Source organism: Hyaena hyaena, unplaced genomic scaffold (genome assembly GCF_003009895.1).
Source record: "Hyaena hyaena isolate Hyena2069 unplaced genomic scaffold, ASM300989v1 scaffold_24, whole genome shotgun sequence".
NCBI lineage: Eukaryota > Metazoa > Chordata > Mammalia > Carnivora > Hyaenidae > Hyaena > Hyaena hyaena.
In genome coordinates, this window is record NW_024080656.1 from 3,426,752 (window position 1) to 3,440,655 (window position 13,904).

Sequence of the window (13,904 nt, forward strand, 5' to 3'; positions counted from 1 at the left end):
TATTTGGTGGGGAGTATTTGAGGCATAATTATTATTTTCATTACTTTGTGTTTTAGAGTTACTTTTGCATGTTTAACTTAAGGGTCCATTTTGGATGACAATATTTATATACATTTTTTGAAGGAAAAGCCTGTATTTTTTTACTTTCTTTGTATTTTACTCCTTGTATAACATCTTACAGGCAAAGAAATCAAAAGAGACTGAAGATACACCAAGCGAACCATCTTTCCAGGATTTTGAGTATCCAGAGTATAATGACTACAGGGCAGAGGCTTTCCTTCATCAACAGAAGAGGATCGAATGCTACAGCAAAGCAAAGGAAGCTTATCGGATGGGGAAAAAACACGTTGCCACGTTTTATGCCCAGCAGGTAAAGAGGAAAACTGATTACTAATTCTTTGTCACTTACAATGTCTGAATAACCTTAAAGTGGGTGATACTCATATTGTGACTAGATGAAGGTGGTGTGGGGAATGTAGATTATGTAGGTGACATAAGGTATCCTAATATATAAGAAATTTATGGTTCTGAATTATGTCTCCTTTGAAATGCTCAACTTCTCTGGTTCCTTTTGCATTTATAACTTAAATGAATTACTTTTTATTCTGACAATCCGTATTTTCTTTTAGATTAAATTATGTCATTCAGAACTGCTTCTAAACAGATACAGGTTTTCTGAAGGAGAGACATCAGAATGTTAATTTTGACCATCTCAGGGTGGAATTACAGGGACTTTGTGCTTTATATCATATTTGAATTTTTAGTAATGTGTCACTTTTATGATCAGAAAAAGAAAGTTACATTAATATCTTTCAGGGAAGTAAAATTTCTACTCAGGCTCATTGTACATGGTATTACATGAAAGCTGTCTGATTTCCTTTTTAGCTTTGTGGTTCCATATGGCTTACTTTTTGTGATTGAGTTAAGAAAAACATTAAACTGGTATAGCCCTGTGAATCCCAATAACAAACCTTGACAGATGGCTTCAGGGGTAACCACAGGGTGTTGAAAGGGATGAGACCAGGATTATCAAAGGATAAATTAATGGATTCCTTCTTGAGAAGGGTGATGTTTATTTAAGTTTTCCACTTCTATGATACTTGGATCAGGAAATATGTTAAGAAATGATGATTTCGTATTCTAAGAACTATGTTATTAATTCACTGAAATTCACCTAAATTTTCATGCATTCTTGCATATTATTAGCCCATTGCATTATTTAAAATTTTAGATTTGTTGTTCTCTTTTTTGTTCTTTTATTTGGTATATTTTTTGTTTCCTCATTGCCTTCTAAGTAGCAAATATCAAAAGTGTTTCCTGGTGATCTTTTTATAATTAAAGGGCAGTCTCCATGAGCAGAAGATGAAAGAAGCCAATCACCTTGCTGCCGTGGAGATCTTTGAGAAAGTCAATGCCTCCTTACTGCCACAGAATGTTTTAGACCTCCATGGGCTGCATGTGGATGAAGCTATAGAACATTTGATGACAGTTTTACAGCAGAAAACTGAAGGTAGGACTGTGGTAATGACAAATTTTCAGTAGAAAATATGTGTTTGCTCATATTGATAAACTTACCAATTAAGGAGAATCTGTATTTTGCAGGCTCAGGATGTCTGTGTCACATTTATAGGTGTTTGTATTAGCTTCATTCTTTATACTCTTTAAGGGGATGTTTTTGGAAAAGACTCTTCATTAGCATGGTCATTAACATTTTCTTTTTATTTCCTTATGTCAGGTATATTTGTATTCTCTTGTATTTATTAAAGAGAGGGCATGGTGTAGAGAACAAACCGAGGGTTGATAGAGGTGGGGTGGGCGGAAGATAGGCTAAATGGGTGATGGGCATTAAGGAGGGCTGGGATGAGCCCTGGGGGTTATACTTAAGTGATGAATAACTAAATTCTGACTTCTAAAACTAATATTACATGATATGATTACTAACTAGAATTTAAGTAAAAATTTGAAAAAAAAAAAAAAAGGGAGGGCATGGTGTAATCTGGGAATCCTCTGACTTAGAAATGAGACTTTTCAGGAATATCATACATCTTTGTTCAATAGACATTTATTAAAGCTAATAGATGTTTGCTAGATGTCACTTGTTCAGTAAATATTTAATAAAATGAAGACGCAAATAAGGTGCAAGTATTTTTTTCAGAATTATCAGAAAAGGCAAGCTTTCTGAGTGTTTGCATTATGGAGGTGCTTGCTCTTTCCCTTTCTGCTTGTGTTTTGTCTTACTTGCCTCTTCTCTAAATTCTACCTCTTCCCAGGGCTTTAGATAAGGATCTTTTTCCATCCAATATCATGTACTTCATATACATCAAAGTATCTTGTTTTCTTTTTCATTATCAGATGGTGGCACTTAGAATAAGTTCAATCTGTTTTAGTTCCCCCATGCTTTAATACTAGAAGTCATCTCCTTTACCACTACTAGAGTATTTTTGAATTCTCGACTTAGCTTTGTCTTTATCTTCCATTTTATTGTGGAAACACGGAGTCCCATGCCTCAGCTGTGACCCTGTACTTCATAATCCTGCTATTGATCGCTGTGTTGTTCTGGCTAATATATATATATATATAATATATCTATTATATACATATAGGGATATATGTAATATATAAATATAGGAAGACTATAGTATACTTTATATAAGTTTATTAATTCAACATGTATCATTTGTAATTAAATACTTGATTAAATGTGACTGATACAGAGGTTGAAAACTGATCTGTTTACCATGAACACCATGTTGAAAAGCTTGGAGTAATGTAATGAAACACTTGTGCACCCATGAATCTAAGTAAGTGATAATATTTTACCATATATGCTTTATATTTTATTTTTACTCTCCACTTTGTACCACGTTGTATTCTTCCCAAACTTTTTTTTTTTTTTTAAGATTTTTTTAAAGTAGTCTCTACTACATCCAACGTGGGGTTTGAACCCACAACCCTGAGATCAAGAGGTGAATGCTCTACTGCCTGAGCCAGCCAGGCACCACTATTCTTCCCAATCATTTTCTCTTTCTTCTTTCTCTTTCTAGTGGAAATCAACATCTTTCAGGTTAGATTGGTTCCTAACTGGTTTTTAAAAATATATACTTTGCTATATGTACTTTCGTCAATAATCAGTCTGTAGTATTTCTTTCGTGAATTTTAAAAAAATGAATGTCCAGGATTTCACAGTATACTTTTCAACCAATCCATTTGTTTTCACCCAATACATTTTCAAGATACACTCATATTGATGGTCTGATTTTTTTTCTTGTAACTGCTGTACAGTATTGTATAAGTGTGTCTGTCATAATGTATCCATTTCTCTACTCACAGACATGTAGTTATAATGTCACAGTATCAACATATGAACATGTGTACTCTCATTCCTATCTTCTTTCCCAGCTTTTTATACTGAAAAATTAAGAACACATAGAGGAGTTGAAATAATTGTATAATAAAGATCCATATATCTTTTACCTAGATTGATCAGTTGTTAACATTTGGCCATAATTGCCTTATCTTTTTAAAATTGCTTTTTGCTGAACCATTTGAAAATAAGATGTTAAACATTGTGGTACCTTACCTCTATACACCTCTACGTGTTTCTCTTGAGAACAAATCCATTCTACCTAATCATAGCACCATTGACACTTTTAAGATATTTAACATTGTTATAATATTGGCTAGTGTACAGGCCACATTCACATTTCTCCAGCTGTATGAAAATGTCTTGTGTAGCTGTGCCATTTTTTCCCTCAAGCCAGGATCCAGTCAGACAACACATGTTCCAGTTGGCTATCCATGTCTGTAGCCTCCAGAATATAAAAATAGTTCCAGGCTACCTGGCTGGCTCAGTTGTAGAGAGTGCAACCATTGATCTCAGGGTTGTGAATTCGAACCCCACATTGGATGTAGAAATTACTTTAAAAATACACATAGAAATAGTTCTCTGCCTATTTTTTTTCTTCTGTGTTGTTGATATTTTTGAAGACTCCAAGCCTTTGGTAGATGGACCTACAATTTTAATTTATCTGATTATTTCCTCATGATTAGATTTAGTTAAAGATCTTTTTGATGAGAATACTGAATAGGTGATGTTAAGTCATCCTTGCTGAACATATCAAGAGATATATATGGTCAGTTTGCCCCATTATTGATGATACTAAGTTTGATTTCTTAGCTGAGGTGGGACTCTGTTAGATTTCTCTATGTAAATGTACCTTTTCTTTCTTTATAATTAACTAGTAATTTTTTAGCAATTGATACTTTGCAACTGTGGGATTAATATTCTCCTGCAATATTTCACCTAGTAATTTAGTCTCCATTGATGATCCTAGGCTGAATCAATTATTATATTGGTGGTTGCATAATGGTGTTTTATAATTTGTGTTTGTACTATGTCTATTAGCAGACGTTCTTTGATAAAGTAAAGAATTCCCCTCCCCTGTTTGTTTTTAAAATAGAATTTGGAGGGGCGCCTGGGTGGCTTAGTCGGTTAAGCGTCCGACTTTCGCTTAGGTCATGATCTTGCGGTTCGTGGGTTCAAGCCCCGCGTCGGCTCTGTGCTGACTGCCAGCTCAGAGCCTGGAGCCTGTTTCAGTCTGTGTCTCCCTCTCTCTCTGACCCTCCCCTGCTCACGCTGTCACTCTCTCTCCTAGAAATAAATAAAAAAATTAAAAAAAATAAAATAAAATAAAATGGAATTTGGAAATCTTTGGGAACATCTAGAAAACAGTAATAATAAAGATTTGAAAAGAGAAAATTTAAGAGCATTTTAAATACATTATTTAGTCTGGAGAAAAGAAAAACTGTTATATAGAAGCATTATAAGAGAATACTCTGTAGAGGATGAATACATCATTTACTCAATAAAGATATGATTAATATATTCTAGGCATCAAGGATAAAGCAGTGAAGAAGATACACAGTCCCTGTTTTTATGGGGTTTGCTGTCTAGTAGCGTAGATGACAGTGAGCAAATAGTTACATAATAATGAACATTGTGATAAGAAAGTACAGGTTGCCATGTTTCTCTTAGCATAAACTCCTAAATCCCTGTGTGTCTATTCCTTTCCTGCCGCCCTGTTCTCATCTCTGTTTTACTCCGTTTTCTGATGGTTTATCTACACTGTCATTTCTTGCCGTCTAGGCTTCCCATTAATAGCCTCTTGCAGTACTCCTGTGCATCAAGTACTTATAAAACCTTATTATATAGTTGAATATTAAAGTCTGTCTTTATAACCAGGAATTGAGTCAGTATTGATTATTCTATAGAACCTTTCATTCAACACCCAAAAACAACTTTTAAGTAAATGATTGAATAAAGGATAAGCATTCCTTTCATTTCATAGATGAGGAGGTTAATGATTTGGAAAGTTTAATAAAATGGAAAATAGTAAGTGTTGGTAAGGATGTGGAGAATTAGAACGCTTTATCTTGCTAGTGGGAATGTTAAATGGTACAGCCACAGTGGAAAAGGTTCGCATTCCTCGAAAGGTTAAACATAGAGTTACCATATGACCTCGCAGCTCTACTCCTAGTTATATGTACAAGAGAATTGAAAGCACGAATCATCCATACACAGACTTGTACATGAATGTTCATAATAGTTGAAAAGTGGAAACTATCTAATGTCCGTCAGCTGATAACAAACAAAATTTGGTGTATCCATGCAGTGGAATATTATTCAGCCATAAAAAGGAGTCAGGTGGTGATACATGCTACAACATGGATGAACCTTGTAAACATGCTTTGTGAAAGAAGCCAGGTACAAAAAGGCCACTTTATTATATGATTCCAGTTGATAAATGAAATGTTCACAATAGACAAACCAATAGAAACAAAGTATATTAGTGGTTGCTGTGGCTAGAAACTAGGGAATGGGAAGTAACTGCTGACAAGTACACAGTTTCTTTCTGAGTTGATGGAGTGTTCTGGAATTAGTATTGATAGTTGAACAATGTTTTCATATATTAAAACCCACTGAATTGTACATTTTATTTATTTATTTATTTTTACAAATAGTTTATTGTCAAGTTGGTTTCCATATAACACCCAGTGCTCATCCCCACAAGTGCCCCCCTCCGTGCCCATTCCCCTTACCCCCCACATCCATCAGTCCTCAGTTTTTGTCAGTATTCAAGAGTCTCTCATGGTTTGCCTCTCCCCCTTTCCCCCACCATTTCTCCCCCTTCTTCTCCCCCATGGTCCTCCGTTAAGTTCCTCCTAATCCTCCTATACGTGGAAACATATGATATTTGCCCTTCTCTGCCTGACTTATTCCGCTCAGCATAACCCCCTCAAGGTCCATCCATGTTGCTACACATGGCCAGATTTCATTCTTTCTCATTGCCTGAATTGTACATTTTAAAATCATGAATTTTATGCTTTATGAATTGTATCTCAATAAAAAAAAATCACAAGAAAAAAAAGAGCTAAATAACTTGTATAAGGTGATGCTTGGTCAGACCCAAGATACAAATCTTTTCTGAAGCCAGGCCCACCCTTGTGCATGTTGCCACCTGTGGTAGTCTGTAGTTAACGTCAGTCACCACTAGATGGTAGTATTGTTGAATTGAAATGTATCCAAGGGGAAAATCAGTGGCTCTGCCCTCCATCACTTTTAGTTATAAAAGATGATTGTCAAACTCGGGGATGAACAACAACAAAAAAGATATCTGACCCTTATATGCCTTTTGATTGGAATATACATCACCACCACCAATGAAGTTTTTACTACTTTATAGGAATTTACAGGGAACAGAGGAACAGGTTAAATGGCACCATGGGGATACAATCAACAATATTCAGACTGTGAAAATCTAGGATAAATGATCCAAGTTTTTCAACAAATTGTAAAGAAAAGCCCAGGAGGAGGAGGAACATTTAGATTAAAAGTTACTTCAGAGATATATCAACCAAATGCAATGTGTGGACTTGTTTCAACCCTGACTTAACCAAGTCACTGTAAAACTTTTTTTTTTGAGGGAAAATTTTAGCTATTTTTAGAAATAGGATATTGAACTGTTTTTAAGATACGATGGTGACATTGTGGTTGTTCCTTTTTTTTAAGAGTTCTTTTTGAAATATACATTGAAATATTTACAGTTGAAATGATAAATCTGAGATAGACTTAAAAATGAGTTAAGTAGTTTTTTTTTTTTTTTAAAGATGATAAGCAACAGGAATAGCCTGAAATTTGGGAACCTAAACATATACCTGAACTAATTCAACAAACATCCTTTGAACACGTACTTTATTGAAGCATGTGATTCAACTGTTGAATATTTTCAGAGCAGTGAATTTAAAAATGAAGTGTTATGGGGCGCTTGGGTGGCTCAGTTGGTTGAGTGTCTGACTCTTGATTTTGGCTCAGGTAAATGATCTCATGATTCATGGGACTGAGCCCTGCATCCAGCTCTGTGTTGACAGCATGGAGCCTGCTTGGGATTTTCTGTCTCCCTGTCTCTCTGCCCCTCTCGTTCATGCTTTCTCTCAAAATAAATAAACATTAAGAAAAATAAATAAAAATGAGTTGTTATACATGACTGCCCTAACTGATAAGGGGAGCAGCAGTGAAGGAATGATGAGAGTGAATTATGGATAGTTAAGAGATCTAAGGTTTCTTTTAAATAAACTTTGTAATGTCACATCTATAAAGACCAATGTATAAGTAATAGTTATATAGCATAAAAACTTTTATAAAGTGAATACCCTGTGTATCCAGCACCAGAGAAGAGTTGAATTTTGAACAAAGTATTGCTTGAAATAATGGATAATGGACTAAAGGGTAAGCAACTTACCCTCTTAAAATTCCAGGCTAAATATTGCTTTGGAGATATGAGACTTGAAAAACTGTGGATCTGCTGGAGTCTTAGGGCAACTTAGTGAAGAGAATATATATATTCTGCTAATGATCAAAACTTGTGCTATTTATAACAGAGGAACAAGTATTTATTCAATTCATTGAATCAACTTATTATTAACAAAGTTTTTGTTATTTTATTGCAGCAGTGATTGACTTTCAGGGTTTATGTACTTGATTTTCACAAGGTCATATCCAAAGCAAGAGCTTCATTCTTGTAAGATGCCTAGATTCATTTAATATTAAAAAATCACCTCTTTGGAAGGGTTTCTTTTTTCTTTATTTTTTTAAGTTTTATTTATCCAAAGCAAGAGCTTCATTCTTGTAAGACGCCTAGATTCATTTAATATTAAAAAATCACCTCTTTGGAAGGGTTTCTTTTTTCTTTATTTTTTTAAGTTTTATTTATTTTTTTAGTAATCTCTGCACCTAATGTGGGGCTTAAACTCATGACCTCAAGATCGAGAGCTTCATGCTCTTCTGACTGAGCCAGGCAGGTGCTCTTGGAAGAGTTTTTTACGAATTGACTATCTTTTCCAGTAAGGCTATATAGTCCATGCTATAATTAGTGGATTTACTAATAACTATTCCTGAAGACTGATATCCTATAAAGTAGTTGCTTTAGATCCCATTTTACTGATAAGGAAACAAGCACAGATAGGCTAAGTAATTTGCCCATGGTCATACCACCCAGTCATTTGGTGGCAGAGCTGCTAATCAAATCAAAGCTGGCTAGCTTCAGAGTATTTAATTAAAAGGATCATTGTGAAGATTCTTAGTTAATAAATATAAGTTTCTTAAAGCAATTCCTGACTTTAAATATGTAATAATTATTAGATATCATTATTATTACTGTTGTCATTATCATTATTTTAGAGAGAAATTCTGGTAGCACACAGAAATCTCCCTCCCCACAGAGGAAGAAATTTCACTTACGTTTAGGCAGATGAATTGCTTTGAGGCTTCCATACTTAAACAGTATAGATGAAACATCCATTTAAAAACATCTGTTTGGGGGCTTTTTGAAGTTATAAATCTCTAAATCCCCTTGAAAGTAATTTTATATGTATTTGAGTGGTTAATATGTATTTGAGTGGTTTTCTATTGAGAATGTAAGATAAATGAATTTTAAAATGTTCCAATTCCTGTTGTAACAGAATTTAAGCAGAATGGTGGTAAGTCCTATCTCTCTGTGATTACGGGGAGAGGAAACCATAGCCAAGGAGGAGTTGCTCGCATCAAACCAGCCGTCATTAAATACCTCACAAGCCATAACTTCAGGTGAGTAGAGATTTCTGTTACTGATAATAACAATTGTCCATATACAGATAGTAAACACTAATAGTATGTTCAGGTGATTTATTAGAATCATTAACTAAATTTAACCACCTGATATTAGCCACAAATTTATGCTTAAATTATAACATTCCCTGCTGGTCTTAATGATATTCAGAAAACCAGAAATGAAAGAAAAATACGTTGTTGAAGGAATCATCTGACAAAGCTGCCTCATAAATTTAAAATTGAACAGAAAGGAAATATAATTGTGTTTCTTTGATAATGTATTGTTAATGATAATTAGATTATGTGTATCATCATCTAAGGTTGTTAATTAACTATATATTTAAAAGGATATACATATTTGTGGATTTTGGAAGGAATTGGGGGTTTTTGCCGAAATTTGGTTATAATGGATTTGTTTAAACTTTAGCAGAAATACTCCTGTCAGTATGAATTTATACATCTTTATAAGTTAAATGCCATTAATGATCTTAGCTGTGACAAACATGAAATGACCTTTTTATTAAGTGATTAATTATTCAGTAACAGAAAATGACAAGAGAAGTCCAAGAATAAAGATCTTTTGATGGATAGATTTCCTGAGGATATATATCACTAGGTACCCACCTCCCCCTAGTTCTAACTTTAGTTAGTGTAGCATTTTTTGTTTATGCTATGTAATAAAATGTTGTTTGGCTACATTATAGAAAATAGTAGCATTAATTCTGAGCATAAAAACAGATGTTGTTTTTAGAGTTACTGTTACAAAAGAAGTAGTTGCACTAGAGCATTATCATGTTAGGATTAATGATCTGTTGTAGAGACTAGTGTTTTTTAAATTTCACACTGAGGGACTTGGAAGCATTTCATGGCCTGATGAATCAGACTTACCTATTATGTTAGAGATTTCTTTTTAGTACTGACTTACTACATAGAGGTAATGTAATGCAGACATCATCTTATCCTTCATACACCATGCTCTTCTTCATGAAGGTCAAATTCAGGCTTGAGAGTTTTGAAAAATTTTAAATAACTACTAAATTAGGAGTAATCCTATTGCTTTGGGATGATTTATTTTTTACAATGGATTAAAAGTACATAAGCATAGATACCAGTTCTGGATACTGACTTAATAAGAGTATTTTGATAGTAAACATTTGGAATTGATTACATGATATATTCCTTAACCAGTTTGAAGTTTTTACCTAAAATAACTGTTTTCTCATTTCTATAGGTTCTCTGAAATTAAACCAGGGTGCTTGAAAGTCATGCTAAAGTAAAATAAAAGTCCTTGACTTAGAAGTGTGAAGGTTTGTAGGTTAAAATTAGTTTTATTTATAGTAATTTAGTCAATTTTGCTGTGCACATGTGTTTTATTAAAAATGTCTAATTATAACAGAAGCATTATAATGATGTTTTTCAGAATTCAAGAGAAGTTTAATTTTTTACTGAATCAAATGCCAAATATGTTGTCTGTTAAAAATACTAAAGAGAATTTTTATTGATTATAAAATGTCCAAGAAAATTATCAGCTGTGGTTTTAAAGTTTGAAGTGCTCTGATTCTTTCTCAGAGAGAAAGTGTTACCTTTGTAATAATTGTTGTTTAACATTTAGTAAAATCCAAAAGGCATCTTTGAGAGGCATTTAAAATGTTTTGAGACCTCATTCATGCCCATCAAAGGCTTGTATTAAAAAGAGAAGTAATGGTAATAGTAATGAAAGAAAGGAAATGTAACAAAAGCCCTTGAATGCTTTTTGATTTCAAAGCTAAATGCAAAATATCATTTCATTTTGCCATTTCCTACAGGAAGAAAGACATGCTGTTTGCACTTTCTTCTGTTTTGTATATGATCTTGATCTCTTAACTTTTCTTTCTTTATTCGGTGTATGTGCATTTTCTAGGAGGAAAGTTGGAGCCCAAGATTGTATTGCAGTTTTATACCTTCTGTAGACAGTAAAGTTTTTAGAGAAGGAGAAATGGTTACATATCTACCAAGTATCAGTGACTTACAGAACTGCTTCTAGAGCTGTCTGTGTAGGTGGTATTTAAGACAGTACTAGAGAGTTATATTTTATATTTGAGTCATATAATTTCTAAACTGCAGTAGGTCAAAATCCTATTAAATAGAGAAAACATTTTTGATATAATCTTTAAATAATCCTTGCAATTTAAAAGGGGTTTTTTGCCATCGTTTTTAAAAAGAGCCAACTTTCTGAAAGGAAACTTTCATTGACTTTGTTTTTGTGTGAGCTGAAAAGTCCTGTTCGTATGCCAACTATAAAATGTAAATTTCATTTATACAAGTTTAATGTGGTCAAGTGTAATTTTCCAATATGAAACAATGGCTTAAATAAATTTGGTTTGGATATGGAGAGTATTTTCAACATACGTAATTTAACAAACAGTTGTGTTGCATTTTGATGAGCTTAAAAATCATTTGGATCAGGAATTATAGGGCTGAGCTATTACTTAAAGAATCCTGAATTACAGAATGGTTTCCCAAAAGAACAGACATTTTAATGAAACTAAAACTCAAAAACACATTTTTGCATATCATGAAAGCATGCTTTTAAAAGAAGAGCTGTATCATTAAATTTATTTCCACAAAAATAAAAATGTTTATTTTTAGAAATGATTAGTGAGTGGTATTGAAATATTTTCTCATGGTTGTAATAATTTGTTTAAAAAAGAAAAAATGCCACCCGTTTAGCACATGTTTTTGGTAACGCCTAGAAGAGTTGTATACATTTAAAATAAAGCAGTTCATTTCAAGAACTTACTGTAAAACAACAACTGTTAATGAAGTAAAATGTTTCTATGTATAAATTAATATGATTTAACAAATGTGAATAATAGTACTGAAACCTGGAGTTACTTGAGTGTGTGCAGCTGCATACTCATTTTCCATGTTTTTATATTTCCTCACCCAGCTTTTGAGCACTTCAGCTAGGTTTTTTATTTTAGTATTATTGTAATTAAGATTAATGTGGGAGCAGTCAAAAAGAACAAGAGGTGAGGTGTTTTGTGGGCAGAAACCAAATGAAAACAAGCTATGTTTTCTGCTGTACCAACCTTCATGTTAGGCTTTATTTTGGTAAATATAAGGTATTTCTTCTTCATCATAGCATTCATAAGTATATAGGCAAATTTTGAGCATCATATATATTTTTATGAAGTTGTTTAATCCTAAACTGCTTCCCACCTCCACTGTCTAGCATAGTTTAAACACATAATTATGAAAGAAAAAATTTATTGTTTCTTCTTTCTTGTTTTGCCCATTTCTAAATCCTGTATTGCAAAGGTAAACATAGTTTGGGGATTATCAATTTTTTCTCTTGCTCTTTTCCCAGGCCTGTATGTCAAAAGTAAGGACAGTGTGGGGGTTATCAGCGTATTCAGGTATTGGTATATTTGTGTTAATACATGTCTAATTAGAATGGCTCGTTTGCAAATGTATTAATGTTTTAAAAGTACAACACTTTGGTAGCTTGGAAGGTTTTAGTAACTGTTCTATCTTTTCACTAGTCTCTCATCTGTGTCTACCAGGAGAAAAAAGAGAACTAAGGTGGAAACCACAGGGGAAGAGGGGTTGGACCTAGGAAATTCTTTAACAGTATTATCAATTCATCTGCTTCTTACTTCAGCATGAGACATGGAAGCATGTTGTCTTTGGTTTATTGGCTATTCATGTAACTCATAATATTTTCAAGTTGAGGTTTTTTCCAGTGTATTAGTGTTTCCATACTATTTGCAATTTTATGGCCTTTAAATAAGGGGCATATTACATAATAGAAATTCTGACTTATACTTTAAAGTGTCTTGTTTATTACAACACATTTGAGAAGAATGGCTAAATAATTCTGTTAGATTGTTTCCAGTCCATATTATTTCGATCTTTTTCTTTTTAAATTCAAGTGTTTTGTGTGCTTAGAAAAAGGACATATGTAATAGCAAGATTGGTTATTTCTGAGCTGGAAATTGGAAGCTTTGAGACTCAGGAAATTGCTCTGACAATGTTTTAACTGCTCTCGATTTAAGAAAATGACAAAATATATAAAAAAGACAAAAATAATGTATGCTGTTTTTTCCAAGTGCTTTTTCTAAGTGCTTTTCCATTGTGCAATGAGGTGAAGTTTGATAATTTTCTGTGTAGTGGTTAAATATTGCTTATTTTTATTTACATGGTAAAGAAAACAAATTTAAATGTTTGTGTGGCCAAAATAGTGTCATTGAAAAGGTAAAGTGAATTTATGTAGAATGTATATTAATGGTGCTTATTTGTAAAATGTAATTCAAGTTTACAGTATTATTAGAGCCTCTTACAGAATTTAGTAGAGAAACAAGGCTGGAAGACATGTACATCCTGAAGAGCCTTTTATAACTTAACATTACAGAATGGCAATTTTATTATTTTCCTTAAAGTTGAGCAGTTGACTTTTATGGTCCAAATGATGAACGTGTTATTAACAAATGATTGAATTAACCGTGAAACTTCTCATTAAAATATAATATTGCAGCTATCAGTTGGAGAATATATTATAAAATTTTCAGACAGTATATTAGAAGTGAAATGTTTTTATTTGTACTATAAAGAAAATGTAATTTTGCTGTTTACTCTGTACTTTTTTATTGAAAATGTTTTATAACTTTGCTTTTAAAATTTCTTATGAAACTGTTCGCAGATTACATACTTAATTTAATAAAATATTTTAGCCACAGCCCACTGAGAGGAAATCTTTCATTTGATGTGGTAGGGTTAG

At 33.0% G+C, this 13,904-nt stretch overlaps 1 protein-coding gene across 4 annotated transcripts in view; it reads left to right on the top strand.

The window, feature by feature from the left end:
• N4BP2 (NEDD4 binding protein 2) overlaps positions 1-13,904 on the top strand; it is a 76,630-nt gene that overhangs the window by 58,949 nt on the left and 3,777 nt on the right. For 2 of the 4 annotated variants that reach the window (XM_039226975.1, XM_039226976.1), the window contains exons 14-17: positions 182-370; positions 1,342-1,510; positions 9,019-9,142; positions 10,377-11,779. In XM_039226975.1, the coding sequence (XP_039082906.1) occupies positions 182-370; positions 1,342-1,510; positions 9,019-9,142; positions 10,377-10,422 (528 nt within the window). In that variant the 3' untranslated portion in view covers positions 10,423-11,779. Of the gene's footprint in view, positions 1-181; positions 371-1,341; positions 1,511-9,018; positions 9,143-10,376; positions 11,780-12,669; positions 13,709-13,904 lie in introns of those variants that run through there. The other 2 variants (XM_039226974.1, XM_039226973.1) reach the window with 2 other exon arrangements.